The sequence below is a fragment of the Lampris incognitus genome, chromosome 3, assembly GCF_029633865.1.
Source record: "Lampris incognitus isolate fLamInc1 chromosome 3, fLamInc1.hap2, whole genome shotgun sequence".
Classification (NCBI taxonomy): domain Eukaryota; kingdom Metazoa; phylum Chordata; class Actinopteri; order Lampriformes; family Lampridae; genus Lampris; species Lampris incognitus.
Window position 1 is genome coordinate 86,960,293 of NC_079213.1, and position 19,652 is coordinate 86,979,944.

At 44.7% G+C, this 19,652-nt stretch overlaps 1 protein-coding gene across 1 annotated transcript in view; it reads left to right on the forward strand.

The window, feature by feature from the left end:
* The window catches only part of si:ch1073-396h14.1 (disintegrin and metalloproteinase domain-containing protein 10), an 89,542-nt gene extending 70,747 nt beyond the window's left edge, over positions 1 to 18,795 (forward strand). Inside the window, exons 10-15 of the mRNA XM_056276845.1 lie at positions 4,854 to 5,025; positions 10,630 to 10,774; positions 11,311 to 11,494; positions 14,548 to 14,647; positions 15,843 to 16,063; positions 18,691 to 18,795. Coding sequence (XP_056132820.1) covers positions 4,854 to 5,025; positions 10,630 to 10,774; positions 11,311 to 11,494; positions 14,548 to 14,647; positions 15,843 to 16,063; positions 18,691 to 18,795 — 927 coding nt within the window. The remainder of the gene's footprint in view (positions 1 to 4,853; positions 5,026 to 10,629; positions 10,775 to 11,310; positions 11,495 to 14,547; positions 14,648 to 15,842; positions 16,064 to 18,690) is intronic.
* Positions 18,796 to 19,652: the final 857 nt, after the last annotated feature.

Below are 19,652 nucleotides of genomic sequence, written 5' to 3' on the forward strand. Positions count from 1 at the left end.
GTGTGTGTGTGTGTGTGTGTGTGTGTGTGTGTGTGTGTGTGTGTGTGTGTGTGTGGTGTGGTGTGGGCATGGCTTTCTTCTGGCTCCCTCCTGATTTGCAGCTCATTCACCTTATTCGCCCAGCCTGATCACCTGCCTTCCATCAATTCATCAACTCAACAGTATATCTACTCTGGGTTCAACCGCTGTGGTAGTCTGAGTTATTCCTCACGTTGTTTGCGTTACCTGTATTTACTATGTCTTGGATCACTACGCTGTGGTTCCCCTGCCTGCCAGCCCACCTATCTGCTTGCCTCACCTGCTCGCTTATCCGCTACCAGCCACGCTCACTTCCTCGTCCATCTGTCCTGCTCAGCTCAGCATTGCCATCCACCATCGGCTCTCTATTTCCTGCCTTGCCTGCCATTCTCATTCTTCTTTATTCATACAGTAAACCCTTTACATAAACATTGCTTAACAACAATCAGTTTAAACCAGATACCATCCTTCTCTCATTGTACATGGTGGCCACAGTGACCTGGGAAATTGAATCCCATGTCAAGGAGGCCCAAAAGATTCAGTTAGACCCAGGAAATGACCCTGATAACTTTTTTTTTAAATACCTGATTCTATCCATTCACATATCCTTCAATGAGTTCACACCCCCTGGTTTGTCTGTCATCCTGGTATCAGCCGAACCTTGTTCTGAACCTTGGTTCTGGTGGTCTTCCATAGAGGCTGACACCCATGCTTTCGTGCTCATTTGCACTGTATGTGCTCACAACTGGCCTTCCACCATCTCAAGGTAACACTGTCATACTCATAATTGTAGACCGATTTTCCAAGACTGTACATTTTGTGCTCCTACCCAAACTTCCCACAGCCTCGGAAACCTCCAACTTCCTCTTCCACAATTTTGTCCATCTCCACTGGATCCCATCTGACATAGTCTCCAACCATGGACCACAAGTTATTTCCCACTGTCAGGCTCTTAGAGCAACTGTGAGTCTCTCATCAGGTTGCCATCCTCAAACCAATGGACAAACAGAGTGGGCCAATCAGAACCCTGGAACCCCTCCTCCTGGAGTAATCATTTTCCCTGGATTGAGTATGCCCACAATTCCTTGCCCAGTGCTGCCACAGGCATGCCACCCTTTGACTGCTCCTTAAGTTATTAGCCACCTCTGTTTCCTGCTCAAGAGGATGAAATCGTCATACTCTTTTTCCGGGCCCATCTTCGCCGCTGTCACAAGATGTGGAAGGATGCCGGCTCTGCTCTGCTCCATTCAGCCAGCACATCACTGACCATCAACAGACCCCAGCATCCAGCTACCAGCCTGGTCAGAAAGTTTGGCTTTCTTCTAAAGTCATCCTAGACAGTCTGGATATAGACCATATCCATTGGACCTTGAGAAAACATGAAAGAGACTGTATCATCAATCCCTTGCCGTTAGACTCAAGTTGCCTCTCTCTTTGAAAATGTATCCCACCCTCCATGCCTCCCATTTGAAGCTGGCTTTGTTCCCTCTGGCCATTCAGCCTCCACCCACCTGGATCATTGACAACCACCAGGCCTACACTGTCTGGTGACTGTTAGACTTATGCCACCAAGGTCACGGGTACCAGTACCTGGTGGCCAGGAAGGGATCCGTTCCAGAAGAACGCAGCTGGATACACTGCCAGCTCATTTTGGGCCCCTCCCTCATCCAGGACTTACATAGAGACCATCCAAACCCAGTGGTTCACCTGGAGACTCTCGTTGGGATGGCGGGGGAGGGGAGGTACTGTCATGGCCCCGGCAGTGTCTCCGTTTGTTTCTCTTGTGTTTCTGTGTTTCCCTACCATGTCTCCTTGTGCTCTCAGGATCACTACTCTCTGGTTCCCCTGCCTACCTGCTTGGCTGCATCACCTGCTCACTTATCCTCTGCCAGCCATGCTCATTTCCTCTTCCATCTGTCCTGCTCAGCTCAGCTTTGCCCTCTACCATTCAGTTCAGTCCACCTCTGCCAACTGCCATAGCCTCTCTATTTTCTGCCTTGTCTGCCATTCTCATTCACCTTTATTCCTAGAATAAACCCCTTTTACATTACTTAATTCCATTGTCTGCATTTGGGTCCACCTCAACTGATCATAACAAAGAAGGTTGTGGTTTGATTCCTGAGCCGCTGTGAGCAGTTTGTATGTTCTCCTTGCGATCATATGAGGTTTCCTTCCATTCATCAAATACTCTGAACTTTTCCATCAGTATGAATGATTGTGCGTGGGCTCTGTAATGTACCGGCAATGTGTCCTTGGTGTATATTTGCCTTCTGTCCGTTGCATGCTGGGATGGGCTCCAGTTTCTACTGTGGCTGAATAAGCAGGAGCAGATAATAAATGAAACCTATGATGAAGGCCACATTAAAACAATCACAAGCAGAAAAAAAATGCAATAGAAAGTGAGTTTAGAAGGGCTTTAGAATCAACACCAGATAATGAGAGTTAGGAGTGATTTGAAAGAATGAATGAAAGCCACTTTATTTTTGTCATTGTACAATTGTTTAGTTACAATGAAATCCTATTGTATAGGAGCAGTGGGTAGCTGCAGCACCTGGGGACCAACTCCAGTTCTTCTTTCCATTGCCTTGCTCAGGGGCAAAGACAGTAATATTAACCCTAACATGCATGTCTTTTTGATGGTGGGAGGAAACTGGAGCGCCTGGAGGAAACCCACACAGACACAAGGAGGACATCCAAACTCCACACAGAAAGGACCTGGAATGGCCTGGGGTTCGAACCCAAGACCTTCTTGCTGTGAGACAACAGTGCTAACCACTGGGGCACCGTGTCACCCTTTTTTTTAAAAGAGCATTTAATAAAAAAAGTCTGACAAAGAGATGAATGTGAAAAATAATAAAATGCGCTAAAGAGAAGGTAAAGATCATTTTTGATGAAAGGCTAAATTAAAAAAAAAAATGTAAGCCTTTGTTTGAAGATACCCACTGAAGTGGTAATGTTCTTCAGGCTGTTTTCTCTTTGGTGCCATTGTAGAGACTGAAAAACTAGCCATGGAGGACCTGAGGGCCCACAGAACATAAGGCAGCAGTAACTTTACAATGTTGGCTGAAAGTGGGCCTTTATAGCTTTATGTACAAGTAAAAAGACTTTGAAATCGATTCTGAAAGCTACAGGGAGCCAGTGCAACTTTAATAAAACTGGAGTGATATGTTCCCATTTCCTAATTTTGTTTTTTGTTTTTCCTTTAAAGTCAGTAGATATGTGCAACCAGAGATGGTCAGTATTTAATTTAATTATTTGAAATATGTATTTTAGTTACCTATGAGTATTTTGTAATTCATATCGGACCAGTTTGGAAAAAAACAATGTAATTTGTAAGAGATTACTTCTGGGAGCAGCATTTTGTCTTTGAAAATACTCAAAAAATACTTTTCAGCAGCGATCAGACTTGAGATCAAAGCTTTTTCTAGATGTAGTCTATTCATCCAAGATACGGTGATGATGAGAATATGAAGACCGTTAGCTGCCAAATCCCATGTGATGAGGTGATGGGGATGCTGTGTGTGGTGTGGATGTTGGATGGGTTTTAATGAATGGAAAATTGAAAAACCAACTGTACGTGTGTTCTTCAATGCTGTCTTGAACTACATCATTTACTGTCTCAATACCGCACTCACCTAACAAGAAATAACAGCCCTGACAATTGTTAGCTAAAAGAATGTAGGTCAACATTTTTTAGGAAAACCTTTCACACAACCAGCTATCATGTTTGTTCATAACACAAACTGATTTTAAGCAACCTTCCTTTGTAGAAGTGGTCTTTGGAGAAATTTTAAAATTTCAGATGCTGTGTTAATTGGTATTCTATTGGTATGTCTCTCCTCTGTTGCTCTGCATGGGGTTTCTTCCTATTTTTTCCCTGTTAAAGTTTTTTTATTATTATTATTATTATTATTATTATAATAGAGAGTTGTTCCTATCCTGGCAGTACGGTGGTGCAGTGGTTAGGGCTATCGCTTCAGAGCAAGAAGGTCCTGGGTTCGAACCCCGGGGTTGTCCAATCTTGGTGTCATCCTAGGTTGTCCTCTGTGTGGAGTTTGCATGTTCTCCCCCTGTCTGCAGTGGGATTTCTCCAGGTGCTCCGGTTTCCCTCACTATCAAAAAGACATGCATGTTAGGGTTAGTACTTCTGTCTCTGCGCCTGACCGAGAGATGGCAAGATGAAATAGAGTTGGTCCCCGGGTGCTGCACAGTGGCTGCCCACTGCTCCTAGCTACACCGCTAGGATGGGTTAAATGCAGAGAAGAATTTCCCTACAAGGATCATCAAAAAAAAAAATCCAAATCCAATGTGAGGGTCTAAGGACAGGATCTTGTGTTGCTGTAAAGCCTCCTGAGACAAATTTATAATTTGTGATATTGGGCTATACAGTATAAAATTGACTTGACTATTTTAAATACAAAAAAAACAAGTATTTAAATCGAATACATTTTTGACACCAGCATTTTGTAGCTTATTTTGATACATTTGACAAAGCTGTATTTGTAATTTGTAACATGTTGAATTATGAAGTATCTTTGCCCATCTTGTGTCTGTGACGGTATTTTCATTGGTCTGGGGACTGGGATCAACCAGTGACCGAGTTAGGCAAGCTGCTCAACTCTGCAATCAAAAGCATCAATTTCCAAAAATGTGTGATTGCGAAGGAAATAAATGCTTTTGTCACAGTAGGGGTTAGACTGGTTGCTTTACTCAAGCTCACTCCAGAGGGATACAACAAAGTACAAAAAAAAAAAGTCGAAAAAAGTTTTACTTGCGACACTGTTATACAGAAAAACCTTTGCACGGGGTGTTAATGTGCCATGTCTGTCCTCCAGCACGATGAGGGCTCCAACTGTGGCGACCTTGGTTCTAGCGGAGGCAAAGGCAGGTACCTGATGTACCCTCATGCCACTGATGAGGTCCGGGAGAATAACGATAAGTTCTCCCCCTGCAGCATTGATCACATCAGCAAGCTGCTCAGCCTGAAGAAAGACGACTGCTTTGTGGGTGAGGGAACGCCTGTCTACCTGTCAATCTCTGTCAATTTGACTGCCAATCCCTCCTTTTAAACATGACATATCAGTATGTCTGCTTTTTGTTTTTGTATGAGCACACACACACACACACACACACACACACACACACACACACACCTTCTGTATGTACATGCATGTATGTGTTCATTGTGACTGGATTACAGGTAGAGGGGCTTGGAATGTGCATCTATCTTTATTTCTGTGTGTGTGTGTGTGTGTGTGTGTGTGTGTGTGTGTGTGTGTGTGTGTGTGTGTATGTGTGCGCGCGTGTGTGTGTATGTGTGTGCGCGCGCGCGTGTGTGTGTGTGTGTGTGCGCGCGCGTGTGTGTGTGTGCGTGTGTGCGCGCGCGTGTGTGTGTGAGTCCATGCACGTATGAATGGGTATGTGGGCTTGTGCATTGTGTTTGTGTACACATGTTGGGATGTAGTTGTGCGAGTACTTGTGTGTTTACTGTGCATGTTTAGGTCTTTGTGTGTGTGTGTGTGTGTGTGAATGTCAGAGGTAGAAAGTAACAAAGTACTTTATTCAAGTACTGTACTTGAGTAAAGTACTTGCCATTTTGTGAGACTTTATACTTTTACTCCACTACTTTTCTGAGAGATACCAGTTACTCTTCAGAATGAGGCTCTATATGCAAAAAATATGGTAAGCTCATAAAATATGACGCATTATTAAGAGTTTAAACTACCCAACAGTAAATGAAGTAGTTATACCAGGTACAACACACAACTGATAGGTTAACGAATAATTCAGCTAGCTAGCTCATGCAAGTTTGGCGCGCTTCAGGACGAGATGGTTCGCGACCAGCTAATCGAACACACCAACAACGCAAAGGTGCGTGAGACTCTCCTGCTGGAAAAAGACGGTCTGCTGCTGTCCACAGCAATTACCATCGCACTACAGGTTGAGGTAGCAGCTGAGTGTGCTGCTATGCTAAATACACAGCAAGTGGCCACCTCCAGTCAAGCTGCCAACGACTCCTCCCTCTACTCACGGCTGCCCCTCGGGACGCAACCCAGCCAGAGCGAGGCGGGCGCCGACTCCACTGGGGACATCTTGCAACTGCAACGACGGCGTTCTCGGCCCCGCCCTCAACAGTCCTGTGGTAACTGTGGATCTCGGTCTCATGTTTCAAGGGCTCAGAACTGCCCTGCCCGTGGCCAGACATGCCGTAGCTGCGGTAAGCACAATCACTTTGCCAACGTCTGTCGATCTTCCCCGGCTGGGTCAGAGGGCCACACCCCCCAGTCTTCAACCGCCGTCATTCACAAGGTGAGCTCTGCGCCAGTGTCATTCAAATCATGCACAGTCAACATTAATGATGTGTGCATTCCCCTGCTGTTGGACACCGGTGCAAGTGTGTCTCTCCTGAATGTTGATACCTACAGTCAATTTTTCGGTTCACTGCCACTGTCCGCACCCTCAGCTGTCCTCTGTGGGTATGGTGACTCCAAAATCGATCTGGTTGGCTCTCTCCAACTGACTGTCCGCTATGGAACCAAGCTGGTGCCTAATGCAGTTTTTCATGTGGCACGCCGTGGGGCCAACCTGATGGGCCTGGACCTGTTCTCCGCTCTGGGGTTCTCCCTCTTAGACACAAGGGGGGCAGCAATCCTGACTGTCGCCACACCTTGGCAGCAGAAGTGGCCATCGTTGTTTATGGGGCTGGGTCCCAGCTGCTCTCCGTGCACGTGTTTTGAATACGGCGCATGAAGGCCACCTGGGCATTGTGAAACTGAAACAGCGCTGCCGAGACCTGGTGTGGTGCCCGGGGATAGACAGAGATATTGAGGCTCTGGTGAAGGACTGTTCTGCCTGCCTTGTGAGTGGCAAGACTGGCCACCAGGCTCCCCCACCCCTGCAACCTCTCGCCTGGCCCTCTCAGCCCTGGGAACACCTGCAGTTGGACATTTGTGGTGAGATCCATGGAGTTCCCCACCACCAATGCTTCATGGTGGTCGCCTACGATCTACACTCAAAATGGCCTGAACTCACCACTTCCGGCACTGTGACCTCACAGATCATCATCGACTTCCTGGACTCTCTTTTCTCTCGCTGGGGCCTCCCAAAGGCCATCACCACTGACAACGGCCCTCAGCTGGTCTCTGCTGAGTTCACTGCTTATCTCGAAAGCAAGGGCATCCGTCATATACGCACTGCGTACTACCACTCCCAAGCCAATGGCGGCGTTGAACGTTTTCACCAGTCACTGAAGAACGGCCTCAGAGCACACATGGCCCAAGGGTGCTCTTTCACGCAGGCCATCCGTCACACTCTGCTGCACTATCGGGCCACACAGCACTCGACCACAGGCGTCTCCCCAGCCTCTCTCATGCTAGGCCGGGAACTGTGCATGCCCCTTGACAGGCTCTGCCCCTCCACACCTCAGGCACCTTCCTCTGGGGTCAGAGCCTCAATCACTCGTCAGCAGACGCGGATGAAGCAACGGTTTGACCAGTCAAAACGAACCAGGGTGCCAGACATCAATGTGTCAGACTGGGTCAGGGTCCGCAGGCCCCACAGGGACAATAAAATGGCTTCATACTGGTCCTCTCCTCTCCAAGTCACCCGTCAGCTGGGCCCAGCCACTTACCTCCTCAGCGATGGCACTCGGTGGCACTCCAGTCGTCTACGGAAGGTGTCAGCTCCGCCACACACAGCTGGTGACACAACCATAGCCATTCCCTCAGCATGGCGAGACGCCCCGGGGCTTCATGCAGCTCCTACACGGGCCCCAGACATTCCTGGGCCTCAGCTTCCCCTGCCATCTCCCTCCCCACCTCGGCCTGCCCAGCCTCAGGCCGCCCCGCGACCTGTTCGCACACGTTTACGCCCTGGCCACCTAGAGGACTTTGTGTCAACCTTTCATGTTTGAAATCCTGCCGGGGGGGGGGGGGGGGGGAATGTTATGTATGCACACATCGACAGTGCTGCATTTGATTTGGTGCTGTTCTATTGTGCTGGGATCGATTGGTGATGCCTGCGGGCTCTGGGTTGTTTGATTGGGTCTGCCTTTGATGCTGTGTCAGTCTAAATAAAGAATGCCACGGAGAGGTTGTGTCGAGCGACAGCGCTGTGTCCTGACGTGATTTCTAAACATAATAATATTGTCGTCCTCGTCATTGGCGTCTCTCGTGTCCGAGGATCCATTCCAAGAGATTAAGGTGTGTGCTTAAAACGAAGATGGCTTGACAGTCCAAGGTGAGAATAGAAGAGGCTGGAACAGTGTGGACAGGGGATAGGAGGGGATGGACCGATTCCTGCGGCTCTCTGTTCTTGGCGGATTTTTCAGCGGCGGCGCTTCTCTTCCGTATGTGTTTGTTTGTCAGTTTCGGCCTTGATGGAACCAGCCAGGCAGACAGCTTTCCAGCGCTTTTGGTTTTCCGCTACTTTTTCCCAGTTCTTAGGGTCGATGTTGAAGGTGATCAGCGTTCTCTTGATACAGTTCTTGTAACGTTTTTTGTTTTTTGGGAGCCCCTCTTTTTCTTCGACCTTCAGTCAGTTCGGAATATAACATTTGTTTCGGGAGTCTGTCGTTTGGCATCCTCTGGATGTGGCCAAGCCACCGCAGCTGGTGATGTTCAATTGTCGTCTCAATGGAAAGGAGGTCGGCTCTTTCGAGAACTTGATTGATTGTCAGGAAGTGTAGTGGATTAACAAGGAGGAAGTGGAGGTAGCTATGAAGAGGATGAAGAGTGGAAAGGCAGTTGGTCCAGATGACATACCTGTGGAGGCATGGAGATGTTTAGGAGAGATGGCAGTGGAGTTTTTAACTAGATTATTTAGCACAATCTTGGAAAGTGAGAGGATGCCTGAGGAGTGGAGAAGACATATACTGGTACCAATTTCCAAGAACAAGGGTAATGTGCAGAACTGTAGCAACTACAGATGTATAAAGTTGATCAGCCACAGCATGAAGATATGAGAAAGAGTAATAGAAGCTAGGTTAAGAGGAGAGGTGACAATCAGCAAGCAGCAGTATGGTTTCATGCTATAAAAGAACACTACGGATGCGATGTTTGCTTTGAGAATGTTGATTGAGGAGTATAGAGAAGGCCAGAAGGAGTTGTATTGTGTCTTTGTAGATTTAGAGAAAGCATATGACAGGGTGTTGAGAGAGGAGGTGTGGTATTGTATGAGGAGCCTGGAGAGGTGGAGGTATGCACTGGAGAGAAGAGGAATGAAAGTCAGTAGGAGTAGGACAGAATACCTATGCGTGAATGAGAGGGAGGACATTGGAATGGGTCAGGATGCAAGGAGTAGAGGTGATGAAGGCATATGAGTTTAAATACTTCGGGTCAACTGTCTAAAGTAATGGGGAGTGCAGTAGAGAGGTGAAGAGTGGAGTACAGGCAGGGTGGAATGGGTGGAGAAGAGTGTCAGGAGTGATTTGCGACAGAAGGGTACCAGCAAGAGTTAAAGGGAAGGTTTACAAGATGGTTGTGAGACCAGCTATGTTATATGGTTTGGAGACAGTGGCACTGATGAAAAGACAGGAGGCAGAGCTGGAGGGGGCAGAGTTGATGCTAAGATTTTCATTGGGAGTGATGAAGAAGGACAGGATTAGGAATGATTATATTAGAGGGACCGCTCAAGTTGGACGGTTTAGAGACAAAGCAAGAGAGGCAAGATTGAGATGGCTTAGACATGTGTGGAGGAGAGATGCTGGGTATATTGGGAGAAGGATGCTGAATATGGAGCTGCCAGGGAAGAGGAAAAGAGGAAGGCCAAAGAGGAGGTTTATGGATGTGGTGAGGGAAGACATGCAGGTGGCTGGTGTGACAGAGGAAGATGCAGAGGACAGGAAGAAATGAAAACAGATGATCTGCTGTGGCGACCCCTAACAGGAGCAGCCAAAAGTAGTAGTAGTAGTAGTAGTAGTAGTATATTACATTACATTACATTACATTACAGTCATTTTGTCGACGCTTTTATCCAAAGTGACTTACATTAAGAGCATTAGCTGCCAGTTTACATGCCTCTGTTTACGTGTGTGTGTGTGTGTGTGTGTGTGTGTGTGTGTGTGTGTGTGCGTGCGTGTGTGTGTGTGTGTGAGAGAGATGTTGATATTTTTATCCTGAGGGCACATTCTCAACAGGCAGCTGTATTTATAACAATGATTGACATCAGGGTGGTGTCTGTGTATGTGTGTGTGTGTGTGTGTGTGTATTTGAGTGTGAGTGTGTGTAGTAGTGGTAGTAGTAGTATTAATGGAGTGATCTTACACTGTTGTATTCTTACGTTCGGGAACTGAATACTTTTGCCAGCTCTAGTGTCTAGTCAGAAAGGCATGAACTGAGGAAGCCTCTTGGATGAGAGGCGAAACGTCTTCACGGATATATACCAAGTGCAGTTGCACTTGATTAAATTCCTTTGGATGTATTTGATATAATTGTATTCCATCCATCCATTGTCACAACCGCTTATTCTGCTCTTAGAGTCGTGGGGATGCTGGAGCCTATTCCAGGAGTCACTGGGTGGCAGGCAGGGAGACACCCTGGACAGGCCGCTAGGCCATCCCAGCCTGGCGGGGATAGCCTATTATTTTATGTTTTGTCTATTTTTTTTCACCAGTCAGTGATCAGCCTATCTGTGGGAACCAGATTGTAGAGGAAGGTGAGGAGTGTGACGTTGGTCATAATGACTCAGACCTCTGCTGCTACAGTGCTACAGAACCAGTGGGCACCCAGTGTCATTTGAAGCCCGGTAAAGTCTGCAGGTACCTCACACATGCACATGAGCAGATCAGTAAAGTATTCGTGGCCACAGTTTCCAGGCCAGGGCTATCAGAAGAAGACATATTGTATGTTTGCTCATACAGACTTGTGCAGAGACTGTTTCATTTTGATGTTGGCATTTTTCATGGCTGTGGTCTGTGGTTAGATAAACAATCTTTTCTTTCTGCTTTTGTTATTTCAAACTGCATCACAAGATGTTATAAAAATGCCTTTGATCGGAAATGTTTTTACTTGTCTTCTTATCTCCTTAATCTGTCTGTCTCTCTGCCTGTCTGTCTGTTTGTGTGTGTGATTTTATGTGTGAGTGTATGTGAATGTGTGTACATATGTGTGTACATATGTCTGTGCAAGCATGCATGTGTGTGTGTGTGTGTGTGTGTGTATGTGTGTGTGTGTGTGTGTGTGTGTATGTGTGTGTGTGTGTGTGTGTGTGTGTGTGTGTGTGTGTGTGTGTGTGTGTGTGTGTGTGTGTGTGTGTGTGTGTATGTATTTGATCACCTACCCATCCACCCAACAGTCCCAGTCAGGGCCTGTGCTGTGGCCAGGGCTGTGAGTTTAAGCTGGTCGGGGAGAGCTGTGGTGAGGAGACGGACTGTCAGAGGCAAAGTGTGTGTTCAGGCATATCACCATTCTGCCCTGAGCCCGGCCCAAAGGAGAACCTCACCATCTGCAGTCTGGGGACACGTGTCTGCATCAACGGGGTAAGCCAGCCAGATCTACCCAACCAGAGCCAACCAGGGTGTGACCTTGAGCCCATTTCAACTCCATTGCCAAAAACATCATTTGGTATCTCATGCAGTCATGTCACCATCGTAGGTTTCATTTCAACTTTGATGGACACAGCACTGCTGGAGGCCAGCTTAACCTACTACGATGATAGTCTTACATCAACAAAAGTGGCATTTCCTAATGGGATACTATATATGTATACAACTCATGTAACTTGCTGCCTGCTACAACTCATGTGTAACTCTTCTACTACATGTCACTCTTAAATATGGTTTAAATGAGCAACATGCATTCTCAACACCAAGTGATGTAGGGAGGATTTATTGAAAGACTTGTAATAGAATAATTGAGTATTGGGGAGAAATTAAGCTGTCATTCTGAATTTCACATATTCAATTTAATATTTGGTTAAATTCACAGTAATCTCAAAGAATTTGCAAATTTTCGTGATGTCACTCTTTCTTTCTTACCAAAACTATTTTCATCAACAATCACTCAGAATTGTGTATAATTGTTCCCTGTTGGGTTGTCTATTTGTGGGTCTTCAGGTGGCTTCAAAGGCCAATTTGTGATCCACTGATTCTGCAGCAGTGTTGACATGTATGACTGTTGGTTGTTGCATGTGGTTGAACTGTTGAATCTTTAAAGTTGAATCTTTTCATAGAAAGTTGCCACTTGTACCTCAGCAACACGGTGGAAATCCTTTTCATGAGGTACAGCACTGCTGAAGGTGATGGTTCTCCAGTTGTGTTTGTACAATGTGAGTTCCTCTAATTTGCTTGTAGTGACATGTAAATTCTCGATGGCTATTTTTATGTCGTTTTTATTGTAGTTTTTTTATAGACTGGAAGCTTTTTGCCCCTCCTTCAACCAACAGTACAGATTCTGTTTTTTGAGGCATGAGCCACCAAGTTTGGTGCTGCATTATGAATGTGGTGATGCCAGGTCTCTTTCTGTGCACTGCTGTTGTACTGTACTTGTCCAACTGATCCTAAAAATCCCAATGACACCACACACAGATGTCCTTTAATGTGGTGGAGGTTATGCTACAGACAGCAACCATGTCGCCCTTGACAAATAAGAGCCACAGTGAGTGACCTTACTTACTAGTGTGATGTCATTGGTTTCTGTTGTAACCAACTAGTGGTAAGGGCAGGATAAATGGCTTGAATCCATGGATCCAGCCTGGTGTCAATGATACAGGCTGGTAATGGTGGTATATTGGTGTGTGGTATGTTTTATTGGCCCTTATTAAGCTCCTTAAGACCAAATGCACATCATTTGGATGCCAAAGCATACCTGAGCATTGTTCATTGTACCAGGTGCATCCCTTTATGGCCACAGTCTATCCAAGAATGCATGCAAACTGATGCTTCCAGGATGACAATACAGTATTTCACATAACATGCATCATCTCAACATAGTTTCAGGAACATGCGCTGCCTTTAGTTTACACTTGACCCACCAGAGGACCTTTGGAATGAGGTAGAGGGAGGGGTTCCCAACATGAATATGTGGCCAAAAATTCTGCACAAACTGGGTGATGCTATCAAGTCATCTTGGACTTGGTTTCCAGTACCTTGCTAACTCCATACCTTAAAAAATGCAGGCTGTTCTGCCAGCCAGAGGGAGTCCTACCTGATGATAGATAGGTCTACATGATAAAGTGGCCATTGAGTATGTATATATGTATCCATGTTTTCTTAAGAAGAAAAACCTATGGACTGTGCAATATGCAGGCGTGTTTGTAAGAACTGTTGCTTAGAACAGACTTCCTAAATGGAATATCCTTTAGAGACTTGTCTTCTCCTTGACAGCCACCTTGTCATGGTGGAGAAGCTTGCATATACCAATGATCCCAAGAGCTATGCTGTCTGGAGCTTGGCTCCTGGTAGGGTCATGCAAGGCAGATAGGTATACGGGGAGGTTCAAGAAAAAGCGTGAGCCAACAAAGACCTCAACAGCAAAATTGGTGGAAGATGTCTCCAGGTCACAATGCCAGTGAAGGCAGATGAAGGCTGCAACAGAGGGTGGTCGCCAATCGTCTTGGTTCTCCATGCCATTGGACTCTGGCCACCCCCTACCAAGAACAATGTGGTGGCTGCAGGGGCATCAGTTACTCCACATAAAAAGCCATCACGTGCAGGTGTCCTCCCATTATGTGGCTCCAGGATCAGCCTCTATGCCCACCTGAAGACCCAGAAGGAGGATGGTTATACTCGACCACAAGTGATCGCCGATGATGATGATGACATACTTGCAGACTGAATAACATGATGCTTGTTTGTGTTGTTTGGTTTCAGAACAAAGAAGGCAGTTCTCTAAATGACAATCTCACAACATGTCCTTCCTGCAAATGTCTGAACCTTATTAACACTAGGGTTGATCAAATACATGTACTAATATCTCGTATTATCTTGTTTTAAAGCTGCATCTTGACCAAAGGTCCATCATTATTTCTTCCATGCTGATGATCACTTGCATTCTTGGAATGGGATTGCTCAACATTTTCTTTGTACATTGCAAATGCATGGCCCTCCAGAGTTTTAAGAGCCATGCAAGAGTCTGACCTCTCATGACCTTCCTGGAATTGCACTGTTTTGGAACCCATTTCAATTTAGAAATACAAAAAGGGGAACACTGAGAAAGAATTCAAACAGAAAAAATAAGTTGATAAGAGTTATTTTCAAAAGTTAATAATAACACTTTACAGACATAGGCTATATTGGTGGTGGTGGAATTCTGGTCTAACTGACTCTCTCCATTCTCTCGCTCTCTCTGTCTCTCTGTCTCTTTCTCTCTCTCTCTCTCTCTCTCTCTCTCTCTCTCTCTCTCTCTCTCTCTCTCTCTCGCTCTCTCTCTCTCTCTCTCTCTGCTATTGTGTTCCTGTCTTGTTTCCTTCTATCTATCTATCTATCTATCTATCTATCTATCTATCTATCTATCTATCTATCTATCTATCTATCTATCTATCTATCTATCTATCTATCTATCTGTCTGTCTGTCTGTCTGTCTGTCTGTCTAGCACTGTGCTGAATCTCTGTGTGTGAAGCATGGCCTGCAGCAGTGTGACTGTCCAGGAGATTCTATGAAGGAGAAATGTCACATGTGCTGCCAGCAGCCCGGTAATCACAGGCCCATAGCCTTCAATACTACACAGGAATGTGTTTACAGTCAGGGACCAGAAAGCATCAGGCTGTTTCAATTTGCATTATTTGTGTGACAGACCACCTAACGTGACATAGTCTTTCAAGAATAAGAATAAGAATGTGCTAGGTGAATTAAAGAGCCCATAACATTCACCATAAGTAGGAATGTTATGTGATGGGTTGTGTTTGTGGGCCATCTGACAGACTTCTGTCCTTTCCAGGATGTCCTCCTGTTTTTTGCCAAAGACAAGTTGGGATAAACTCAAGTCAAGTGGGAATAAGCGGGTATAGAGAATGAATAAAGGAACAAATAATAATAAGCTTTATCAAGAGAGGAACCCTAAAAACAGGGAAGATGACTACTTTTCAAAGTGTGGGCCAAGATATACTTCAAATGTGAGCTTAAATGAAAGATAATGAGTCCTGAACAGCCAATAACACTAAGCTCAAATTGGACTGAAATGCTGTTGGTTTTTGGTCAGGGCTGTGTTCTGTCTGTAATCTGGATACAAGTCACTGACTAAGATAAGCACACATGGGACAGAAAACATCAAGATGAGACAAAGACAGAGTAATTCAAATTTTAAAAATTCTCCAGAGTTGTACGAAATGTGACTGTGCAAATTGTCTGAACAAGTTTTTCAAGGCTAAGATGGGAGTCAAAGATGGCTGCTCCCAATAAAAATAAATTTAAAATTATTTGTTTTCAGTTTAAAGAAATTAAGAGATGTCCTGCTTTGAATGTACAGAAACTATCACAATCATTTCACTTGGATTTACAAATACAGCTGGGAATCATGTGCAGTCCAGTAGTAATTATATGTCAGGTTGTGGTTCATGAGCCTTGTGCAGAACACACACAGAGAGCCCTGGACCAGAATAACCTCTGGGGTATATTACAGGTGACGTGTGCAGTTGATGATCTGGACTCCTTAATAAAATCCTGTTAAGAGTGATAACAGCACATGTTATCCTGCTGTGGGCTGGAGCCGACAGATTTGAAAGCAGAATATCTGGAGATCAGGGGGATGGGAGGTGGGGGTAGGCGGGTGCAAGGATGGTTGAACAAATTGTGATATCTGATCATTAATGCTTTACAGTACAGTCAACATTGATTTGACATTTTATCTAAATAACAAACAAACAAACCTTCGTCCTCTGTCCATCACAGATAAGCCTGAGACATGTGCCAGTACCACGTCGTCCGTCCTCTCCCAAAACTTCCAGAGGAGGCGCGTGGCCCTGGTGGCTGGGGCGCCATGCTCAACAAACAGGGGGTACTGTGATAAATTCAACCTGTGTCGCCTGCTTGATGCAGACGGACCCATTGCAAGGCTGAAAAACTCCTACCTTAACCTGGATGACTTTGAGGACCTGGCAGAGTGGATGAAGGTCTCCGTTTACCTTGCCTTTCTTTGCTTTACTCAGCCTGTTGAAGTTTAGAGGAGTGTAGCTCAGTATCATAGCCTCACACAGCTTTGCTTTATTCTCAGTTCATATCTTTTCATTTAATGGCTAAAATCATAAGGCATTTGTAAAGGGACCAAATGCCATTCATAGATTCTCATAATTTTGAAATTCTCCTCCTGCAATAAGCATTATAATGTCAATATGCTAATATACTTTTAACAAATATAATTTATAATATGTGTATTATAATACACATAATGTGTATTATAATCATTATAATGTGTATAATGGATGTATATTTGAATTTGAATGTATAACTTCGACAATTTTTTCCCTTCTGGTGGTAATTTTATATATAAACAGGAGCACCACCAGGGATTTTGGACACCATGAAAAGATATCATATTGACAAATTACCAGTTTATACCTTACTTTATGTACCTTATTACCTTATGTTTTAATATTTTGGAGGTCCCTGTCAGTCAGGGGCCCTTGGAATTGTCCTAACCCCCAACCCCATATGGTGTGCCACGGTATTTGAGAAAAAGCATGTTTTTGAGCCAACATTTTCATGAATCGCTCTGTTTTTAATAAACCACTATTCTTGCCACCTTAGACATCTTGACTTAGGGAATCCTGTCTGTCATAGTTGTATAGTAACTCTTTAGATTTGCAGTTCAGCCCGGGATGAGACCAAAGACTACTCATGGCCCCCTGCAGCATAGCACATCATGATCACTGGTGTTTTTGCAGAGAGGTCAGGTCACAGGTTGCCCACCCAACATAACGACTGAGGAGTTTATATGACCTCCGTCTAGAATGGAAGACAGCATCCTTCCTAACATGCAGACAGCAGCTGTGGTTGTAAGGTGAATGATCAGCCTAGCTAAATCTCTTTGGTCATCTTCCTGTTTTGATGTTCAGTTGTCTTGCGTGTTCCAGGCCCCAATTGGCTTTGAGGATTTATGTCACTTCAGAGGGCATGGCAAATGAGGAATGCTCCCTTGTGTTCTAAGGGAATGGCATGTGTGACGAATCATGTTCGCTCAGAGTTGGAAAAAATTACCCCTCACCTCAGGAGCCCAGATTTACCGTCCTGCATGTTGACCCTATCTACATGGCTGACTCCTTGCCTCTCAGGGCTCAAATTAATATTAGCAATAAGGAGCTTCATTGTTTTGTTCTTTTTTTGTTTTTTGTTTTTTTGATTTTGTTTTCCATGCCCGCAGAGAGGTTAAGACAAAAAAAAATTTTTTTTTTGGTAATTCCTATTTTTTTAAATCTCTTTTTTGAACTGGTCGATTGTTCATTGTTGGTAGACGTTGCTATTTTTATAGGTGTGTTGCGAAGTCAGGGGCAGCTGGGATGCGAACCCCGTTCGCCCGCACTACGAGCGACTGCACTAAACAGTCAACTAAAGGGTCTAACCCATTAGCCAAGGGCTAGCGAGTCTAGCCATCCGTGGTCATTACACTACCCTCTCCTTTGGGAAATGAGTCCCCGCGCTTCAGCATACCAGCTCCCTCACACCTCTGGGCGCACATGCTTCCGATGGCCTCACCATCCCACTTCTGACACCAACGTAGCAAATTCAGGGGGCAGCCAGGAAGCGAACCAGGGTTGCCCGCACCACAAGCGACTGCACTAACCAGTCAGCTAAAGGGTCCGACCCGCTAGCCAAGGGCTAGCAAGTCTAGTCATCTGTGGTCATTGCAGGTGTTTGCATACACTATCAGTCAAGGTATTTCCCAGTAGTCATTGATTGTGGAATGTGTATAAATCCTGATTGTACATGTTAACGGTCTTTATGTACTGTTTACGTATATATTAAAGTGAAAACAGAGACCATTGAATGTTATACAAGATATATATTTACCATTTGCTTGTTTAAGCCATGGTAAGGGTCATGTGGGGATGTCATGGCAGCAAATAGCTTTTCCACAGTGTGGTGTACGTTCATCACTTAATCATGCACAGGGCAATGTGGCTCATTTCAGTTGTGTTCCTGAACCTGCACTATGGACTATATTTATGTATCAATTGTATAATCGTTGATGATGTTTGATTTAACTTGAACCCTAGCTTTTTTGTTGCGAAAAGGTGCTGTGATATTAAATGGGGGATTCTCTGTAGGGCAAGAACATTAGCTGTATTTGTTGCCACTGGTGGCATTTTGCTTTGATATTTCTTAATTAAAAGAGGGAGTAGTATAATAATCAACAGTATACTACTACTACTACTCCTATTAGAGTACAACTACTAGTACATCTGTTACTGTTAGTACTACCGCATTAATATACTGAAGTTTAGTTATTTTAGTAGGATTTTATTTATTTGGCTAATTGAAGAAATGTGGAAGTTTCAGCTGCCCGAGCAGCTTCTTGATTTCATATGCCCCCGTACTCAAACAATAGCGTCTAACTGCTAGCTCACATGCAGACTTCACCCAGCGTGAACACGCCATATTGGCTGATTGGTTTGACACTGTAAAAGCCTTTTCCCACCACAATAAAACTAAAGCCTAATCAACCAATACAAAACTCAACAGTTAACAATAACATATTTTGAATGGTCTGAATTTTTGTGACATTTTGATTCCTGCTCCCCAGGCTTACTGGTGGGCTATTCTCCTGGCTATCCTGACTCTGTCTGCAGTGATGGGCTGTACTGTCTGCCTCTTTGGTCGAACCCTGGACATGAGCAACTTGGACTGACCTTTGAGCTCTAACCTCTTCCATCTCCATATATACATGTCTGGCAACCATGATGGGGGGGAAATGACTTAACACAAAGTTCATCTAAAGTGCTAATGCAATTTTCAATTATTTTTCTATTATATTTCCACATGTCCCAGGGTTTATGATTTACTGCAAAATCTTTGACGATTTTAACGGAGATGTTTCAACCTGTTCAAATCACTGCACACATCTTGGACTGTTTCTTTAACCGGCATCCCAAACACACACTTTTGCATGAAATACCTCAAAAATTGGAGGAATATGTTTCCCTTACACTGAGTACTGAGATGATAGTATTGTACGGAAATCTTTCAGTAGCTGAAATAATGTCCTGAAGGATGTAATATAAAAGAAAACAAGGGGGTTTTTCACACTGGCTGCTAATATGATTTAAGTTGAGATGTTTTGCACAGGAGTGGCATAAGTCTGAGACCCCAATTACTTTGTATAATATTCTTCTCTTTGGTATTTATATCACGGATGCATTTGCTAGCCTTTTGCACCACATGGCAGTTACAATTCTGTGTCAAAACTTCACTTATTCTTCAATGCTCTCTGTGCAGCAATGTTTCCACCTGTCCAAATCACTGTGCACATCTTGGGCTGTTTCTTTGACTGCCATCTTTGGTTTATACGTCATGATACCTCTAACATTTCCATTTCCTTTGACAGCAATCTGTGAGCGGTCTGCTCATATGTATTTGTTGTGAAAAATGTTATTCATTTTGCTAAACATAATTTCTGCCCTCGCAGGGTAGTCAGATACTATTAGGTTCAGAGTGATGTCCAGATTTAGAGCCATCTATCTGTACAGGCCCCCGATGATTGATGGG